At 38.5% G+C, this 20,322-nt stretch overlaps 2 protein-coding genes across 4 annotated transcripts; one reads left to right on the forward strand and one right to left on the reverse strand.

Moving 5' to 3' along the window:
- The first annotated feature begins 2,204 nt into the window (after positions 1-2,204).
- On the forward strand, positions 2,205-7,010 carry LOC148068666 (Golgi reassembly-stacking protein 2-like). Its single transcript, XM_087804689.1, has 10 exons — positions 2,205-2,352; positions 2,732-2,812; positions 3,780-3,983; positions 4,044-4,130; positions 4,195-4,325; positions 5,117-5,210; positions 5,270-5,357; positions 5,416-5,478; positions 5,537-5,635; positions 6,520-7,010. The coding sequence occupies exons 1-10, from the start codon at positions 2,290-2,292 to the stop codon at positions 6,714-6,716; spliced, it is 1,107 nt and encodes a 368-aa protein (XP_087660815.1). The 5' UTR covers positions 2,205-2,289; the 3' UTR covers positions 6,717-7,010.
- On the reverse strand, positions 6,856-19,860 carry tlk1a (tousled-like kinase 1a). 3 transcript variants are annotated; one of them, XM_087804686.1, is made up of 22 exons: positions 19,557-19,603; positions 17,043-17,164; positions 16,901-16,972; positions 16,270-16,308; positions 15,619-15,694; positions 15,509-15,552; positions 15,327-15,422; positions 15,168-15,254; positions 15,011-15,103; positions 14,834-14,944; positions 14,619-14,755; positions 14,364-14,552; positions 11,791-11,857; positions 11,519-11,616; positions 11,242-11,323; positions 11,074-11,165; positions 10,483-10,572; positions 10,240-10,409; positions 10,003-10,138; positions 9,816-9,927; positions 9,631-9,738; positions 6,856-7,887 (listed from the first exon to the last, which is right to left on the reverse strand). In XM_087804686.1, the coding sequence occupies exons 2-22, from the start codon at positions 17,157-17,159 to the stop codon at positions 7,717-7,719; spliced, it is 2,187 nt and encodes a 728-aa protein (XP_087660812.1). In that variant the 5' UTR covers positions 17,160-17,164; positions 19,557-19,603; the 3' UTR covers positions 6,856-7,716. The 3 variants fall into 3 exon arrangements, with proteins under 3 accessions (XP_087660812.1, XP_087660814.1, XP_087660813.1); XM_087804688.1 differs by having other exon boundaries at positions 14,619-14,944; positions 17,094-17,164; positions 19,557-19,860; XM_087804687.1 differs by having other exon boundaries at positions 14,619-14,944; positions 19,557-19,859.
- Between the last annotated feature and the right edge of the window lie 462 nt (positions 19,861-20,322).

Below are 20,322 nucleotides of genomic sequence, written 5' to 3' on the forward strand. Positions count from 1 at the left end.
TTGCTAGTTACATATAGAAAATAAATGTGGATAGATAATATTAAACAAAATAAAGAGACAATAAATGGCTGAAATCGAGCGGCTTGGTGGAGGTCTGCACTCATACAGTGCAGACCTCCACCAAGCAGCTCGATATTCTAGTATTGATTAACAATAATTAATATTATTTGGTCCAATTGAAAAGGTATTAGCCCACATGTGGTTGTACATCTGAGACTAAATTATGTGTAGCGTGCAGATCTTATTTTCCTTCAGAACAACACAAGGGCTGATATAGGGTCAGGGGTTACAGTCGGGGTCAGAGTTTCAAAACGATTGCAATTTCTCAGTCCAGAGCGATTCAAAGGTCACTTCTTGTGTTGTGCAAATTACAAAAGCTCATTTCTCAGACCTCGCGGCCAAGCTGTGCATCTGCTAAGAAGCGGTGATAGCTGAATCAATGCTGGGACCTTAAAGGCCTCTGAAAGTCATCATTACAGCTGGTACTTATCTAAATAGCCACCCCTTATTGAGCGCCTGTCCGCCACTTGATTCATCTGGCCGGGGGGTAAAATATAAGCAGGAGATTAATAGTCCGTTGTACAACTATCGCTCGCTTGTTAGAGCTGAAGGACGGCCAGTTAAACTCTACTGACCACGAGCACTCAAGCTAATCCGTGGACGACAGGTAGGTTTCTACGGGTTACGAGCAAACAGACAGAATCTTCTATTCACAGGTCATGCTGAGCAAAATAAAAAAATAAGGACAAATATGTACAACTTTAGTCAAACAGAACAACGAATGTGACATCGGTAGAAATATTCATTGTCTAATGCTTACTGTGTTCACGAAGAACGTGATGAAAGCAAACGGCCTGTTTCTTAATGTGTTATCTGAACTGTGGGAGGAAACCAGAGCTCCTGGAGCGTTGACAAATTATATTTTGTCGTTTAATGTTTTTTGGATTTTTGTGTGGTTTCACTGTGAATTTGGGCCATTTTTTATTTGATAACATTTGATGTGATCTTTATTCCTGACATTGAACATCCCTTGCCCTGTCTAAACTTGAGGGAAGGGCCGCAAAATATCATGTCATGGCCAGCAAATGGTCAAGGCGCTGCAAGTTTGAAAGCCATTATTGTAAAAAAATTATCTAAAACTAAACATTTCTTAAACTTCAACAGTCTACATATCAGTTACAAGCAACAACAGACCTTGATGGGAGCTACTACCAGCTGGAAAAAATGATAAACATTATTTGCATGACAAGTACAAGGAGAAAATCATCGACCACAACATAGACAACAAGATTTTTCAGGAAAAAGATTCAGCACTAGCAACAACACGTAAACCAAATAAACAGATTAATGTCAAAAGTGGAAACAACAACAAAAATGACATCAAATAATTATGATGAAAGTGGGAGGAACGTAGGTTGGATTAATGGGAAGAAATAAGAACATTCTTCCCTTTTCCTTTTCAATCTGTCAAATCTGTATCAAATGATGATGTAAATTACCAAGATGAGATGTAAATAAATTATCCTTTTGTTGTGTTTCAAACATTTCACTGTTTATAATAGTATGATCTTTAAAGGCACACCTTAAAATAAATGCGTTACAATGAATGTATATATTCTTAAATAACTTTTTTCTTTTAACAGTTTTCATGCATTGTCTACTGAGATTTTAGATATACAGATATACTATTTTTTGATCGATTTATGTGAAAAATCAACAAACACATTTCCTTAAAATAAAATCTTAATATTAGAATTATCCACCATTTAATACGTGTCTGATTGCAAGAAAGTTTTCTTGTGGTCTGATGGTCTTTATTGTGCTGCAGATTACAGTAGAGTGGTTGTTTCATGTTTTGGTCAGTAGGTGGCAGTACAAGCTAATATAATTGATTGCGTGATCGAAATGGGAGGTTCATTCTTTCTTTAATCGTTTAATATAATAGTTTATAGTTTAACTTTTAGTCATGCAGTCGATTTCTTTAGCCTTTGAATGTAGATGCACTGGTCAGCTTGTCAAAATAAAAATTGTATTTACCATAAAAAACAATGTAATTATTTTTGGTTTAAGTGTTTAATAGTTTTTCTTTGAAAACCGGATGTGCTTCGCTTTCTGTCGTAGAATTGACCGTAGTAACTAAATAACCGCGCACTTTAAAGCAGGCTCGCGCAGTGATTACAGCGGAAGTCCTGGGAACAGGAAACACTGGATGCCGGGACAGGAGCAGCAGGGGTCCTGTCATCACAGGCGCTCGCACATTTTATTTATTTCTATTTTCTTGGCGGACACATGGGGGTTTCTCCGAGCGTCGAGATTCCGGGTGGAGGGTCGGCAGGATACCACGTCCTGAGGGTGAGTTTGACCGCGCACGTACAGGTGCATCACACCTGTACGACACTATTGTATCACAAGACCAAAACAAACGTCAGACTTCTATTTAATGATGGATTCTCAACTTTTGTTTGGGGATTTTCTTGTACCTTAATGTTGATGTTTTAATCAAATATTAAATTAGTAAATTAATATAAATATAGTAGGAAAAATACAGCTGTGGCTATCCAGCGCATGCGCAGCAGCGTTAACGGGGCCAGAATAACCGGTGTATCTGGGTGTGATGGGGTGTGTACCTGGGACAACAGTATGTCTGAAGCAGAGAAAGATAAACGAAAGGGAAAGGTTTGTGTAAATGTAGCTGCTCTGATATTTCCTGTTTGTCTCGTCACGTCTGCAGGTCCAGGAGCATTCACCGGGTCACTGTGCAGGACTGGAGCCTTTCTTTGACTTCATTATAGCCACAGATGACACCAGATTGGTGCGAAGTTGTTGTTGTTTTTTTAAACCTGCCTTCATAAACTACTATCATTAAGTTTTCTAAAAAAAAAAAAAAAAAGTAAAATAAAGATTTTAGTCTGGTAAAAGTGAAACTTTCTGCCAAGATTTTGTTTCAAATTTGGACAGAACAACATCATAAATGAACCAACAGTATGATAGTAATAACACAACAATGTAGTCATGACATTTCTTCACAAGAATGCTTACGACGTTGTTTTTTTAAGTTTAATAAATATAGTGTTATTTTAATGATAGCATGCAAGTCTGAACAGAACAAAAAATACAGTGTCGAGATTCAAGAGTTGTGTTGGCTTCACAAAGGTCACACTAACTCCTGAACAATGGTTCTGGTAAAAAAAACAAACAAAAAAAAACATTTAATTGAGGTAGTACAATACAAGACGAGACACTCAGTTCAGGGAGTGTAACAAAGCAAGCAGAGCTTAATTACGAAGGACAAAACTAGGGTTACATTGTCGTTTCACATTTTAAAATTTCACTCTAGTCCAACCACAGTAGCTCAATACAGACAATATGAATAATAACTTTGGGTTTGTTATTGTGAATTTGGCAATATCTCAATTCATGTCTGTCAATAGTAATTACAATGTTAAAAATATGAAGTAAAAACTCCCACCATTTATTTAAGTAAAAACTTTATTTCAGAAAATATCACAAGTTTTAATAATTCTACAGCCATTGGTTTTAAAAATAAACTCATGCCATCCGGATGTTATTATATATATATATATATATATATATATATATATATATATATATATATATATATATAAAATAGTGATAGAAGTGTTTATAAGAAATCATCTGTTCAGGAAAAAGTGGAGCTAAAATAATGAGCATTTCGCTCATATTTGATTAAAAATGACGACACAAATGAATATGTTAAGAGTCCATGTTGATGAAGGTCACGTCAAATGCACTGACAGAACAAGGACAACGATACGCTGAACCAGATCCTGAAGATGAAGGTGGAGACGCCGGTGAAGATGCTGGTCTACAGCACCAAGACTCTGGCTCTGCGCGAGGTGACGGTCACTCCCAGCAACACCTGGGGGGGTCACGGCCTCCTCGGGGTCAGCATTCGCTTCAGCAGCTTCGAAGGAGCCAATGAAAACGTCTGGCACGTGCTGGTGAGAGCTGATTCAGCAAAAATTCTCTGTACCTGAAGTGACGATACTGTTTTTCTCCAGCAGGTAGAGCCAAATTCCCCCGCGGCTGCAGCCGGCCTGAGGGCCTACAGCGACTACGTCATAGGAGCAGACTCACACCTGACAGAGGTGACGCGCCACCGATGCCCATGACGTCATCAGCTCACCAGACTGTTTGTGTGTGTCTGATCAGGACCAAGACTTCTTCTCGCTCATCAAGACGTATGAAGAAAAGCAGCTGAAGCTCTTCGTGTACAGCACTGAGACGGACAACTGCAGGGAGGTGGTCATCCTGCCAGACAGAGAGTGGGGGGGTCAAGGCAGGTGAGAGTCAGTTCATGACAAAACTTGAATCATAAATCTTATACGTGCTGCACAACATGACATTATTTCATGCTTTATCTGAACGGGTCTTGCTACTTAGAATTGTAGTTATTATAGGTTGTTTTTTAATTATTGTTATTAGATGACTGTTCCGTATTTAAACGTATTTTGTTAACTCCTTTTTTGCCACGCAACCTTTTTTTTATAGCAGATGGCAAAGTGTGGTCCAGGGACCACATGCAGCCCTTTGACTGTATTTATGCGGCCACAGGATGTTGGAATAGAACTGATCCGTATAGAATATGTAGAGAATGTTTTGGACAACACTTTTATTTCGTATGAATTATTGTACTAACTCTACATAACACTTGATTAAGATCTTTGTTTAGGACTTTTTTTCTTTTTCATTTTGGTGAACACATCTTGCCTGAATATTAGGAAGAAAAAATGTTATTTTATATCATTTTTAAATGAAAGGTTTATATAATTTTAATGACATATAGTAGTTTGGTTTATTTTGCTTCTAATGCTTTTTTCTTTCTCTTTTCCCACTTGTTTTTTGGAATCGTTTTTTAAAGTTTTTCCATCATATTTTGGCTGTTTTCTCCTCTAGTGGCTTAATTGGGATCAGGAAATGTCATTTTTTAAGAGCTACATCTCACACACCTTGTAAATGATGTCAAAACAGGATACAAATAAAAGATTATTTACTTGTAGGTCAGGAACCAATTTTTAATCCACTAACATAAATAATCACTGCTATGGACTGACCTTTGACGTGGTCACTTCAGTTTAGGCTGCGGGGTCGGCTACGGTTACTTGCACAGGATACCCACATGTTCACGCAGACGTCCAGCAGAACCACCTGAAGACGGTTCCACTGAGGTAACAGATCCACTTGTAGACTAAAGTCGCTCCGATGCTGATGCTGCTCTCGCGCCCAGGCCAGTCTCACTGCTGTGGTGCCCACTCAGCCCATCTCTGTGGTGAGGACTGGGTCAGAAGAGATGATCCTCACCAGCGTTCAGACAGGTAGACGTGCTGCCCGACCTTGGAAACACACAGAAGAAATTAAATAATTTCCTTTCAGGGACGACAACTGTCCCGCTGCCAAGTGGACATATTCATGCTGAGTCAGCGACGGCAACACCAGGTGAGGATCAGAGTCAACATGTTTTGAGTTATTCCAGCTAACGCCTGTTTTCACTTAGAATTTATCATCTCACCTGAAGTTCTACCCGCCTTAACTTTACCGTACCTGCCAAATATGGGACACATGCTGCCTCCTGTGAACGTTTTATCACAACAAGGTGAGCATTATTTCTGATTCTGATTATACACATTTTATCTCAAGAAGAGAGAAATACATCATTAGTTTAACTAGATTCATTTATTCTATTTTATGGAGAATAAAAACATAACTTAGAAAAAAAAAATCATCTTTGACACAACTTTAAATGACATCTGTGGCGTCCCAGTTTATCAGATCCTTAAATCTTGTAAATGGGCTTCAGGAATTTTTTTTTGTGTGTTCAGCAAGTGAGTTCTGAGATGCAGCTGTTACATTGAGTTTATTGCTAAAATATATTTTAAATGCGCAGATTATATTGCTAAAATGAATTTAGGGTAAAAATATCAGGGGGGGGATATTTGCTCTTTTGAGTGCTTTACTCCTTTAGTTGTTTTAATTAAGCTCCCAATTTTAATAATTTAGCCTTTTAGCATTCCTTTCCTCCATCTATACATCCAGTTTGTATTCACAAGATCAGAAATTCATTATTGCATATTACTGTATGTATGTACAGCATGTTGTGTGTCAGGAAAATCTACTTACCCGCAAAAGCTTTTGGCATTTGTCCCCCAAAAATGGATTAAAAAAAGTTACCATTTTGTGCATTTACAACATATATGTTATCATTTCGTTGGCGTTGAATCATTCGCATCAGAACGATGATTTAAAAAAAAAAAAAAAAAAAAAAATGTCAACACTTTGTGGCCTCCATTCTTTCCCTCTAGCTCAGCTCACTGGTCAGAGTATCTCATCTTCAGACACTTCCTCCTGCCATCACTTGACATGTCATTGAGTGAACTTATGGGTTGTTCTCTGCCAACAGTGAGGCAAAGAATTATTTTGGGGGAGACTGGCGCTGTCAAGTCGTGCACTTACACTTGCTTCTCATTCGTTGTTCAACAGCTCTGCCACCTGTTCTGCCCCTGCACCTGCCGAGTGGTCTTCCTGCCTCGCTGCTGCCTCCAGCCGAGCTCGTGCTGCAGCCACTCTCTGCCAACGTCACTCCTGCTGTTACACAAGACGCCTCGTTCTCCTCGGAACAAAAGGACAGTTCCTTGACAACCATCGGCTCAGATTCGGTCCACATCTCAGTGTCTTAATGTGGCAGGACCGTCAGATGACATGCAGAGGACCTGATTTGGAGTTTATCAAAAGGTTTCCTGCACTAAAAGACTTTGTCGTCTCACTACCGCATCCAACCACTAGGTGTCAGTCTAGGAGTCACAAACTGCAGATGAATGGAATGAACAGGCCAATTTATTGAACAATATTATTCACCGGGAGCAAATCCAGACATTTATTCTTCACTCTGACTGTACAATTTGTACTGTGGAACAACCAGCTCTTGTAAAATAAGAGCCATAAAGCAGCAAAATAAAGTCTTGGTTCTATGAGGGGAGGAGCTAACGCCCGTGTACACATTGCTGTAAAAAAAAAAAAAAAAAAAAAATTGAAGTTCTCCTGTACAGAATATACTTTCCAATTTCTCTTTATTAATATCCCTGCATAGGATTATTATACATTTTCATTTTTCTACATTTGGTTACGTTGTGCATTAGACGTTAGGTTTGCTTCCCCCCACCTACTGGTTTGCTACACATTACATTCTCATGGCTAACAAACTCAAAATAAAGCCTAACACTTGTAGAAAAGAAACATTTTGCCAATCTTTTTTTTTTAAAACTTCTAAATCAAAATCGTCACTCTCACAGTTACTTCTAGCAGCTCAACCGTTTGCGCGCTGGCAGGATCGAGTTATTTAACGGAGTATCCCGGAGGCCTTGGAAGGCTTTTTTTTATCTTGAGAACTGCAACACGTGAGCAGTGTTCAGTCACATTTTCTTCAAGGTACGTCATCAGTTTCAGTGCTTTCATCAGACCTTAGAGGGTTTAGAACCCATGTCTTATTGGAAAGGAGTAAACTCATCCCTTCACTGTCTTATTCAAGTTTTAGTCAACGTGAAGCGAGTCGGCCGTGCATGCGAGATCCTCCGACCGCCGTGGAGCTTCCTGCTGCTGCCGGCCGTTTCCCTCCGGGGATCCTCAGCCCAGGTGGGTTTTCTATTGGTCAGTCCTTTTCTGGCGCAGCTGGAGGTTTTATCAGTATGAGATGATACTGGACGAGGCTGGTCCTGATCCAGCTGCGTTAAGCTGCAGATTCCCAGAAGAGCTGGAGCGTCGCATGTGAGGCAGCAGGTATGGGTCGCTGCCCATCTGGTGGACGTCGATCCGGTCCTCCTTCCTGTACGCCAGGCATCGCCTGATGAAGGCCTGGACAAGTACAAGTGACTTTAATCAGTACAGTGTGCTTTCATTTTTTTTTTTCAACTTTAGAAAACAATTAAAAACTAAAGCATGATAAATTGACTGCTTGAATAAATATATTCAAAACATATATGCATATCCTTTATAACTCCTAAAATAACATTAAAAAAAAAAAATAAAAAAAAGAAGTATTCTGGGAGAATGTAAATGGATTGAACCATTCTAGGCACTTGAAACCAAATACATGGGAAATACAAGTGATTTTGTAATTCATGTGAAGTGTAAATGATCGAAATAATGTTTCTTCTAAAAAGCCATAAACAGAAATAAAGCAGAAGCTCCTGGTTTGGAGCAATGGATGAATATTATAAAAGGGAAATAAACAACATGGAGCAACTGTTATTTGAACTCGGACTAAAGTCTGAGTTTACTCCTAAATAACTTTTGGACTTTGAATGAAAGAACTTTGCAACCATGTTTTTTTTGTTTTTTTTCCCCCTGATTATTAGTAGTTTGTTTTACATGGAAGTAAATCAGTTCCATCAAAATAGTATATGGTTGAATTTAACATGGTAAATGTAATGTTGAATTCGTTTTTTGAATAATTGAATTAATAATTAATTTACAGTAATTTAATTAATTAAAATATTGAAAGTTAATAGTTTTTATTGAATAATTGAATTAAATCAGCTTGTGTAATGACATGTATGCTGAGGCCCCGCCCACAACATCTGTTCAGCTCACTCAGTTAATGAATTGACATGTTTGTCCTTTGGAGTCGCAGGTTCAAAACCCAGGGCCTCATGTACCAAGAGTCAACATTTAAAATGTTAAATTGAACCATTCAATATTATGATGACACCGATATACTGCCATAGTTTCTTTTTCTTTTTATAGTGTGAAAAGATTGAATACATTCAATTTAAAAAGTATTATTCTTAACAGCCCATTTAGAACATATATTTTATAAAAATCATATTTTTTTCAACATGGTTGCGGTAAATTACTAAAAATATTTTAACAACAATGTTCAGTCAACATATTTCTCACCCTGTACATAATTTAACAAAAAGTTAATATGCATAACAGCCTTACATTCAAGCGTTAGATAATTATCAATCATGTTAAACTCATCAACACATTCCAACAGTGTGGTAACGGTGATTAAAAGTTCTGAGCCAGGAAATTCAGACGTGAAGACCTCTGAGGCATCATGTACAGAGCATCAAACATTAAACAGACATGCTCATATTTGCCAAAATGTGTATATATACACATTTTGTGACATCACTGGTATGTTACAAGACAGTGGACGGTACATAGAGAGCTTCATACATTTCTTATATCAACAACTGTGTTTTCGCGTGATGAAGCAAATCACTTCGGCTTTCACTGGAGGTGCTAAAATTATTATTATCTCTTTCTTTTTTTTAAATGAATCCACACACACTGTGATTAAATAGTTTTTGACTTCTCTGTTGCCATTCTCTACACAAATCTTCGCCCACTGAAGTGTGGCAGTGAAATGTGTCCATGCTGAAACACGTGCGTTATATTCACACACACGCACACACGCAGTGTGTATTAAAGATTAATCGTAATGAAAAGTAATACAGGTTGGGGTATTAACCCTTGTATTGCAAAACACTACTCTGCTTTCTTCTAAGAAAATAAGACTAAAAAAAAAGAAAGAAAATAACTCAATAACTTCTTGACTTTATTGTTTATTATTAGAGCATATTCACCAACCTTAGCTTCATTGCTGGACACTGGTTTGACAGGAAACTGGACGTCTGTAGCTTTGAGGATGGTGTTCTCCTGCAGGATGTCCTGCTGCGACTGGTTGTGGCCAAAGGGCTGCGGAAAAAAAAAATGTAACCTTAACATGCGTTTTCTTCTTTAATGCTCGAAATAAAAACACTAATATGCGTTACCTTCTTTCCATACAGACACTGGAAGAAGATGACTCCCACTGACCACACATCCACCTTGTTGGAGATCTTTGGAGGCTCTTTTCCCACCACAAAACACTCAGGAGGCAGATACCTTTGAAGCACAGCATGATGTCGATATAACCATGGTGCAAAAAGAAAAAGAAAGCGATTGTGGTGCGACGCTCACCAGTAGGTTCCTGCTCCCTGTGACGTCAGGTCCATCCCGTCCACACCGTAGTTGTCATCATCCATGATTTTAGACAAACCGAAGTCAGTGATCTTGATTTCACCGCAGGCTATGCCGTCCACCAACAAGATGTTGCCTTTAGATAATAATTATGTTGTGAATAACCATGTGATTCACACATATTTTGAAACATCTTCAAAAACATTTGTTTGCTGCTAAGAATGACTCGGCGCTCACCTGGCTTCAGGTCGTAATGGATGATGGGAGGTTTGATCTCGTTCAGGTATCTGAGTGCGTTGACGATCTGCATGACGATGGAGCGAGCCTCCTTCTCCGACATCAGCTTATGTTGTTTCAAGTAGAAATCCAAGTCGTTGCCTTCGCAGTACTCCATGACGGTGCAAAACCTGGAAGAGAAAGAAGTATGAACAAAAAGATACATTTAAAAAGAAAACAACAACAATGAGGATCATGACTTACGTGTCGGTGTCCAGTGAGAAGTAGTCGTAAAGTTTAACTATTCTGGGATGGTCCAGCTCTTTGTGTATTCGATATTCTCGACATGCGTGCCTTAAGAAAGATGGAAGCTTGTTTACACTTCATGAGTCAGCACATTATAAAGAAATCACAAGCAAGAAAATGACAAAGACAGACAAATGAGAACTTTGTATCTGCTGTGGTGAAAGAAAAGAGCTGAGCCACAAGACAGAGCTGAATTCCCAGTCAACTGTTGCGCTGATTATTCCTCTGATCACAGGCTTCTCATGTTTAAAATCCTCTTTAAATTATTAGACACAAACTGTTTTCTTTAACTGATATTTTATAGATTCATCATGGTTGACTGAACCAGTTAGAACAGTAGCCGCGCCCCTCTATGACGCACGGTTTGTCAACAAACGTACACCTAGTAAACGGCCAACAGCGAAACAAAGAAAAACATTCCAAACACAATGTTGGGCAGTAAGGGGAAACAAATGTTTAGCAATCTTTAGTTTGCTACAATAAACTTTGTGCATCAGATTTTTTTTTCATGTTCTTAGACAAAGCTTTGAACACAAAAGTTCAACATACTTGTGATAGTTTTCCTTCTTCTCCTCCCTCCAGTTTTTGTTGAGCTGGTGGATCTTTACAGCAGCATATCTTTGCTCGATCAAGTCGAAAGCCTGTAATCAAACGGCACATGCTTGTGAGGCGGACTTCAAGAAGTTTGCTCTTAATCTCGCAGCCGTCGATGCATACTTTGTAAACTTCACTGAAGCCTCCTCTGCCTAGAAGGTGCAGGAGCAGGTATCTTTCATTCAGCGTGGGATGATCTTTAAATCTACGGATTAGACAAAAACATAGAGAAGACTTCAGTCTAACAATTAATAATGACTCATCATAGACAAAGTGAAGCAAGATCTTTTCTGAGCATTGGCTCAACGAGATTACTGGTGGCGGCAGGGATCGGCCTTGTGTGCACATCTCGCCCCAGTGTCATTGTAGCTACTGTCACAAGAAATAGATTCAGACTCACTGTGAGCTGTCTTCATTATTTATTCTCTTCAGCTCCCGAATGTGAAGGTTGCGCACTCTCTCTAGACGCTCCAGCTCTGCCTGGATCTCAGCTTCTTCCTATAAATGATTCACACACAAACACACAAATGCTCAAAAAAGGGTTCCAGAGCTGCGACGACAAGAGGGGGGCTCATCAAACGCCCCTCGTTCAAAGTCGGCATGTTAAGGATGAAATATTTACTAGCATGACTCGTTAGAAACGTTGTTTTGAGTTTAAGCCAAATAAATTACCTTCTTGAGGTGTCCAAGACGCAGTTTGAAGATCTCTTCCTGCTCATGGTATTCTGCTAGTGTCAGTCTTCACAGAGGGAAACAAACAAAAATGTAAACAGGAAATCACTTTCTTGTCCATCTTTAATTAGTGATGATGGAACCAGCTCTCACATCATCGTAGGTCACCAGATGGAAAAACCTATATTTCAGTGTTAAATTCATTCAGATTTAATCTTCCTTGTTTAAATAATCATACGAGTCTTCACCCGGAGCCTCAGTCCAAATGCAAAACAATTTAAACAAAAGAACTGCGGACAGCCAAAAACCGAAATAATTCATAGGACGAGGTGAAGGCAATACATTTTTTGTTTTATATGGCATTTTGTAATGTTTTTTAATATTTTGACCTCACATTTTAATTTAAGAATTTGATTTATATATGGTAACTTAATGTACAAGTCATTTTAATTAAACTCATCTCATTTTACAGCATTTTATCTCTTCATTCAATGTTGCATTTAAAAAAAAGAAACGCCCCAAAAATACTTTGCTCCCTTTACAACACTGGAAATAAAGTTGGTTGCGTTTCCTTTGATTCTATCTTGCTAGGGTCACATCTTCCCAACAAGTGTTTTTCTCCAATAAAGCCCAAATATTTCTGTAATGTGTCATACACAGCATTTATAAATGATGGCCTTGATTTCAAATGCACAAATATGTTGAAATAATTTCAATTATTTAATATTTTTTAAGTCGTAGCCTTTGAAATTCAACATAAAAAAAAGTACAGAGTTTCTTAATCATACTTGCATGCTAAACGATCATCACTGCTATTTTCATGAAAAAGTATCAACTATGTTTTAACGTCTGGAGTTTAAACATCTTACACGACATCTCACAATCAATTTGTAGATTCTGATGACAAAAAGGATTTAAACAGGATTTATGTTTTAAAATCATGGTCTCATCATTCATCAACAACGTCTGTTTAGCTCAGTGAGTTACAGTGATGCATCGTCTTTTGGAGTCGTGGGTTCGAAAGCTGCTCTAGAACTTTTGTCAAGCAATGTCAACCCCGGAGCCTCATGAACTATGAGAGCATGCACGCCTAGTTATACATGTCAGCATCCATATGTATAAAGAAAGAACAGATTATGAAAATGTGTGAACTTTCCGACACGTTTGGAGGCGATTTGCAGTTTTATTTTGTTAAACTTGCTCTCAAGGGGTTTCAAACAAGAGCGTCTCTGTTTATAGTAGAATTTGTGTCGATGTATGTAAAATATAAACCGTCTGAACTCCTTTATAACAGTGTGATCCATGTCAAAAATTTTTTTTTTAAAAGAACGATTATAAACGGTTAATACAGTCTCAATTGATGATTTCATTGCATTTTTTCTGATCACTAAAAGTGAAATCATTGGGATTTATTTAGAAGAAATTGCATTGTCTTAAAGAACAAACGTTAAAGATAGTCAGTCTCACCAGATACGAGCCGATTCTAAAACATGACGTCGCTTGACAAAAGTTCAAGAGCAGGTTTCTAATCCGCGACTCCAAAAGACGAGACATCGCATTAACTCACAGAGTTAAACAAACGTCGTGGGCGGGGCCTCAACAAACTGTCTTCTCGTGAAGGATCAGACCATCAGAGTAAACAATCGTTTATGTTTAAATCCTTTGACATCAGAATCTACTGATTGATCGGGAGATGTAGTGTAAGATGTTTATCTCCAGACGTTGAAACAAAGTTGATACTTTGTCATGAAAATATCTTAACCGATGCAGCAGTGATGACCTCACCTGATCGTTTATGCATGAAAGTATGATTAAGTTACTTGGTACTCGTTTGGTTTTGTCTGGCAGCGCTGTTATGCTGAATTAAAAAAGGCTTCATATTTTTTTATATTGAATTTGAAATACTGAATTAAAAAATGTTGAAAAATATAAATAAAATATAACAAATATTGAATAATTTAAATAAATTCAACCTTTCAATATTCTGATGGCATTGATTTACCTTCATAGTCAACATAATAAATAAACAGGTTCTACTTTTGACCTTTTTGACTAATACTTTTTGGTTTTTAAATTAAACGTTTCTTTTGTTCAAGCTTAATTTTTGTCGCCATCCCTTCAAATGTACTAGCTGGGCACTAGTTTCTGGGATAAAATCCAAAACTAATCAGAAAGCAAAGTAAGTTGATTTATTTTTGGTTGATGTAGAGCAATCAATGTTGATGCAATGTTAAATCTGTTACCATTTTAACCTTGAACATCTGTCGTATGAACATTGATTTAACATAAGACAAATATACGATGGAGAAGGTGACAGAGTTGGGTCTCCATGTATTATTCATATATAGATAATGTTTATTTACCGTTAGATTTGGTTTGAAATTTAACCTTTCAATATGGATCCTAAGTTGTTTCAATATCAGATATAAAACCTATTGAAAACCATTAGACTAATAATATTCCAAGATGGATTGTTTTTTGCCATCTGAGTAGCCATCCCTTTGTACCATCAGATAAAAGCTGAAACCCACAGTCTGATCTAATAGTGTGGCATGCATATGGGCAGCACTTACAGCTGAGGTAGGCTGGGTTTGAGAAAAGGGTCACTCTCTGCTCCGTTCACTGCCTTGGTTTTGCGTTGCTTTGGCTCCGAGTTTGGCGTCGGCGTCTGGGAGTTGCTGGAGGACGGGGGTTTTCTCTTAGCCAAGAGCTTTCGTTGTCTCTCGATGTCCTCCCGCTGTTGGTTTATCGACTCCTGTTGTCTGCAGGAAAATGTGCGTTAAAGAAAAAAAAAGCCTTTTCAATCCATCTATTTTTAATCGACTTACTTGACAAGGTTCTGGAAGGCGTAGCCGTCCGTCCACTGCTCTGTGTACGACGCTCCGTGTCTCACGGTGGTGAAATGGCCCAAACGTAGTCGGTCCTGCATGCTTTTCTCCCGACACGCCTGCTTCTCTTGTGTGCTCTGAAGAACAAAACACATCGTTGGAAATAACCAACAGATAGACCACGAGCAAGTAATTATCCATCTGCGACTTTTTACCTTCTCTATCAGCAACTTCTTGCTCATTGTGATGCATTTATTCAAGCGTTCTTTGTACTTTTCAAGTAATTTTTGTTGTTCATCTATTTGTCTCCTGAGATCGCAGTTTGCCTACAAGATCAAATCATACAGTTCAAAATGTTTGACATGTTTCAGCGCGACACCATCGAAACTCACCCGCAACAAGTCGTCTATCCTTCCCTCCTTCTTTTCAAGGTCGAGATTCTTCGTGCTTTCAAGGGCAGCTAATTTTAACACTGTAAGGTCAGTCTGACGAGGAAACAACCAGGATTAGAAACATTGGAGAACTCCCGACAGTCACAATTCCATTTACCTGAACAAACTTGACAGCTAGTTGTTTCGGATAGGACATGGAGTCACCAAAAGAAAGGCTAGTAGGGGACGCACTATTCTGTCTACCCTGTAAAAGACATGACACTCAAGGAAAGAAGTTTTTTGTTTTTTTTTAAGTTTGTTCTGGAACAGAACTCACTGCAGGGCCCTGAGTGGAGTGGGAATGAGAGTTCTGGGGTGACCGGATCATTGGAGGGAGACCTCGGACAGGACTGGACCCGTTTCCTCCTTGGAACTAAAACAGGAAACAGCAAACAAGATGTTTTACCCATCGTCTTTTCTCCTTTCAATGTTTTGCAGACAATGGCAATAAGAACTTACATCAAAATAGTCACTTATTTTGGGTCCTCTAGCAATCGTTTTCCCTGGAGGAAGTAAAAACGGATTAGAGTGATGACATCAGCATCAAACGGCTCACAAGAGACACTTGCCTTGGCTGCACTCAGACTGGATGTCAGGTTTCCGTTTTCGGCCTCTGGTAGTTTCAGACTGCTTCTTCTCTGGAGTCTTCAAGAGAAACCAAATATTAGTTAAATCAATGATCATCTACTGTAACACTCAGATTTTGAGCATGAATCTGTATACGTTTACTTTTTTAATTGCATCATGGGATTATGGTTCCTTCAGTTATATTGTTTGTAAGCTTTCACAGCTTGGGCTAGTTCGTCCAGATGACTTCATATTTGCCACTCTACAGGCTGATGGATGAGATGCGACAATGGAAGCGCACGGTTCATTTTCCTGGGGCACTGATTGGCTCAGGGAAGTAGCATCAATGAGCCGTCAAGCTCAGCGTTTATAATGCCGAGTTTAGCATTTGCCACATCCATGTATGAACGCTGCATAATGACTTGCATTGTGTGTAATTTCGGATTGGTTTCAGGCCCAACACTGATGGGTAATCCAGGAAGAAACAAGTTGCTTATGAACAGTAGCAAGAGCTTTTAAACGGATCAAATAAACAGTGTTTCTAAAACCTAAAATCAACCATGAAACCGCACTGAACTAATGGTTCAAGCTCAAAGCCAGTGTCCTTTAAATAAAGCCAGTGTTTCATAAAATAAATAAAATATTAAACCCACCGAATACGCTGGAGAACTTCCTCGTTTCACATCAGAGCCCTGTGATTAAAGCAAAGAAAATGCCACAGTTAAAACTAAACGCTTCAGACAAAAGGTATTTTCAACTTAACAAAGCTGGTTTTATGTTTGTGGACTTGACACTGAATGCGTTACTATTCATAGAAGGTCCATTGTCGAGTGTTATTGAACCAGAGGGAGCAGAGGCAGAAAGGATGAGGTATACGTCCATTGAGCAGCTCAGTTGACCCGTTTTACATACACAGAAAATGAACATGACGCCATTGAGGTCGACAAAAAGAAAATACAGTGGGTCAACGCAAATGACATGATCGTAAGAAAGATATCACACCATCGGAAAGTCAAGTAAAGAACTAATTTAGTGGGTTTATGAAATTGGCTATGACAGGGACTATCAACTTAAGACATTTAAAATATTCTGCAAATGATAAAAGGCAGAGATTTAATTTTATACAAAACTCGCTCTAAAAATAGGTTTTGTTCCCCTCCAAGAAGATTCCATAAGATAGACACTATAAATTAATTAATATATACATATTAATTCTCCTTTCTAACTCCAGAGTTACCATGCATTTTGTGCCCATCGGTTAAGAAAAATTACATATACATTTACCTCTGACTCCTTGTCACTTGAAGATCCTAGACTTCCAAAACTGTGATTTGAACATTCATTATTTCCCAAACCCTGTGAAGAAAACAATGCATTAAGTACGCCAAAAGGGTAGATTTACATATGACGGCACAGAATCACAGACTTTGATTCCACCGCTTGCACTCCCTGTGCTGCCCCCAGTGCTCCCACTGACCCCTCCCATGAAGCGAGCCTCCAGCAGCTCCTGTCTCCGGGGGTCCAGGCTGTGCAGCTCCTCCATGGTGCCTGGAAACAATGAATCAATATTATTTAGTCAGGAAATGAATGACGTTGTGCAAGCCAATAATAAATGTGAACTACTCAGCTAGCTTGAAATGACCAGAGTTTTCCACAAACATTGAGGAATCTATCTGCCACCATCATGGATGGATGTGAGACCAATATTTAAGCTGAGAGATGTGGATGAATAATAAATCCCCTCTGGACAGTTACATGAGCTCCCACGGCATCAGTGTTGCTACAGACTCCACAGCAGCTCCCTCGCTAAACCTGCGCTTTAATGAGACAACCATTTTAAATCGACAAAGAGAAGCTGCTTTGGCACCTTCTCTGTCTGTACCGTCAGAATGGAGGTGTTCAACTCAGACAAGAGGGAATATTTATAATGAGACAGGCTGGAATAAACGACAGCAGCTTAAATAAAAAACATCATTATGAATAACTACAAAGAAAACCTGAAAGATAGAAATAGTATCTAGTTTACAGCTATTGTGTAACACATTATTATTTAATCAACTAAGCAATATTAGGATAGCAAAATCATCAGGAAAAAAAAAGTAGTTTTCACTAACTTTTATAACAGTTTAAATTAAACCCAGGTTATTAATAGTGACACCGTTTTGACTACTGCCTCACTAAAGAAGTTTTAAGCACATGTATCTATAGATTCTTAATGGAACCTTCCTATTTTTCACGTATACTTTACCCATTTTTTATGTGGCAATTTAATTTTGGTGATCTTTGACAAAGAAAGGTTTTTAGAAAGGTTCAGGCGAGAGAAAGAAAACTGCATTTAGAGATAGTATTCGCTCAATTGAAGAAATATACGATTATTTTCACGGTCACCAAAGTGTCTGTATTACACATATTAGAGCCAAATCAACATATTTCTTCATTAACATTTTTAAAAACTCAAAATAAAACTTTAGCCCAAATTGGAAGTGCGATTGTGAAATTTCAGGCAAAAGATAGTAAACTTAACAGATATATCACTACATTAAAATCTGTGTCAATGCTTTTGAAGACAGTTTCGCAAAGTTACATGTCTGATTTAACTTGTGTTTCCAATCATTTACAGCAAATAGTCGAGTAAAAAAAAAAACACTAAAAACTTACTACGATGCTCACTAATCTTGACCTGAATGTTATACTACTGTCTCCACAGTAGTATAACATTCAGGTCAAGATTACTAAAGTGTCTCAGAACAAACTGGATAAGCTTTTAAATCAAATGATTGTTCTATGATAATATAGTGTAGGAAATGTCAGGAAATAATAATCAAGACCTCAAAGTTTAACTCTGGATCTCGTAAATCAACAAATTTTTTTTTTTTCATGTTTGACGTTGAATTGTGTCCCTATTTATCTCTCTGCTGATAATATTGGCTTGTCCAAGCTGATAAGGAGAACGACGTGGCATCTCAGGAATTCCAGTTTAACTGACAGAAAGGCCTTGTTTGCTTATATGGATTCACCACATCCATGCCCCTGCAGGAACAAGAGGTTGAACCCTTACAATTCCTGCTGAGTATATCATTTTAACTCCATGCCACTGTGCTCAGGGACCACCTGTTTAAGGCAGACACTTGAGAAAGTATTCACCCCAGATTGCCATTACTTCCAGCTTCCAACCGACATTGTTTCCTAATGTAAATAAAGTAGTCAACATGGACGGTGGCTGCGAGGTGGTGAAGAGTCAACTGTAGATAAATGCAACAACACTGACAAGTCATTGCTCAGATGTGTACAGGAAACTAATGTTAGTGAAAACAAACACGGATTCAAGTGCTAACTTTCAAATAAGCATCAGTTAGCTCGATGCTTAGCCATGCAAGGTTTTTTGCTCCAAGTGTGTCACAGAAGGTCACATAGGGCTAACATCCACTGCAGTAGCATCTGAAGAATAGGATAAATGACTACTTAAAAATGCTGTTGTGCTTAAAAAATGCGATTAATAAACTAATACAAGGAACAAGTATGGATGGAAACATCTAAATTAAAGGCCATCATAGCGTTGACATGTTTAAGATGAAGCTACAGGCGATATATTTGCTTTACTTACTCCATTTTAAATCTACCGTTAACTTAAGCTAGCAGCTGCAGATACACACACGGATAACAACGGAAGCCTCCTCCGATTGTCAATGTATTCTAATGGTATCTCTGCCTTGCATTGTTAGGAGGTTATGGAATTAAAACGAACAACAAAAAAACGTCCTCATTGCTACTAGCTAGCCAAAAAAATGCTCAATGGACTTTGGAGCTGAAGCGCTGCTCTTTACTAGAACCCTGGATTCCTCGCTCGATCATTTCCAGCACTTTTTGTTGGGATTCGTGCAAAATGTCAAACAAACACACAAAAGTACACACTCGGATGTGTGAGCGTGTTTCACTGTACCTTCCTGGGCCTTCACGACCGCCGCGGTATCTTGCTGGAAACACAGTCCGTGTTGAGGACGTGGAGAGCTGGGACCAAAGATGGCGTCCCCTCCAAACTTCCACTACTTTGGACACTCATCAAGATACTTTTCTCGTAAAGGTGATGCGGCGATGCTCACTGTATCTGACGCCCAGAAATCAACACGAAACGACACACGAACAAAGTAATGTCGTGAGGACAGCCAGTGATGGGAGATCGGAGTGGATTTGAGGGAAGAAGGCAGCATATACACCTCAGCACAGTGTCCAGGCTCCAGGGCTGCTGCTGCTACCTCTCCGTCTTCAAGTGGCTGTCTGTGCAACGTCACGCATCGTGTGCAAAAATTGTATCGCGAGGATAATACACGATAGAAAGAACATGTTCGATGACATTTAATTATTATCTGAAGATATTCAGAAAAATCTCTTGCAACAGTGGTGGGGGAAACAAACGAGGAAGAAAAAGTCACACCATGGAAATAAAACAAAGAAAAAGATAGGATCAATGTAAAAAATGCTCCTTCTCTAAATTATTGTTAAATTATTGGTAGTGTTAAATCTTCCAGGTGCCTTTTAAATCCTAAAACAAGTTTGCAACATTTTTTTATATACATTTAAAGAAAAAAAGAACTAAATAAGTCAAAGAGTTCAATTTAAATATCTCATAAATGACTCATCTTTTGACACCAGAAGACATTTTGAACGTACTACTCAAAGCTTGATTGTAGATCTACTAGTAAATAAAG

This window comes from Callionymus lyra, chromosome 12 (assembly GCF_982586985.1).
Source record: "Callionymus lyra chromosome 12, fCalLyr1.hap1.1, whole genome shotgun sequence".
NCBI classification, from domain to species: Eukaryota; Metazoa; Chordata; class Actinopteri; order Syngnathiformes; family Callionymidae; genus Callionymus; species Callionymus lyra.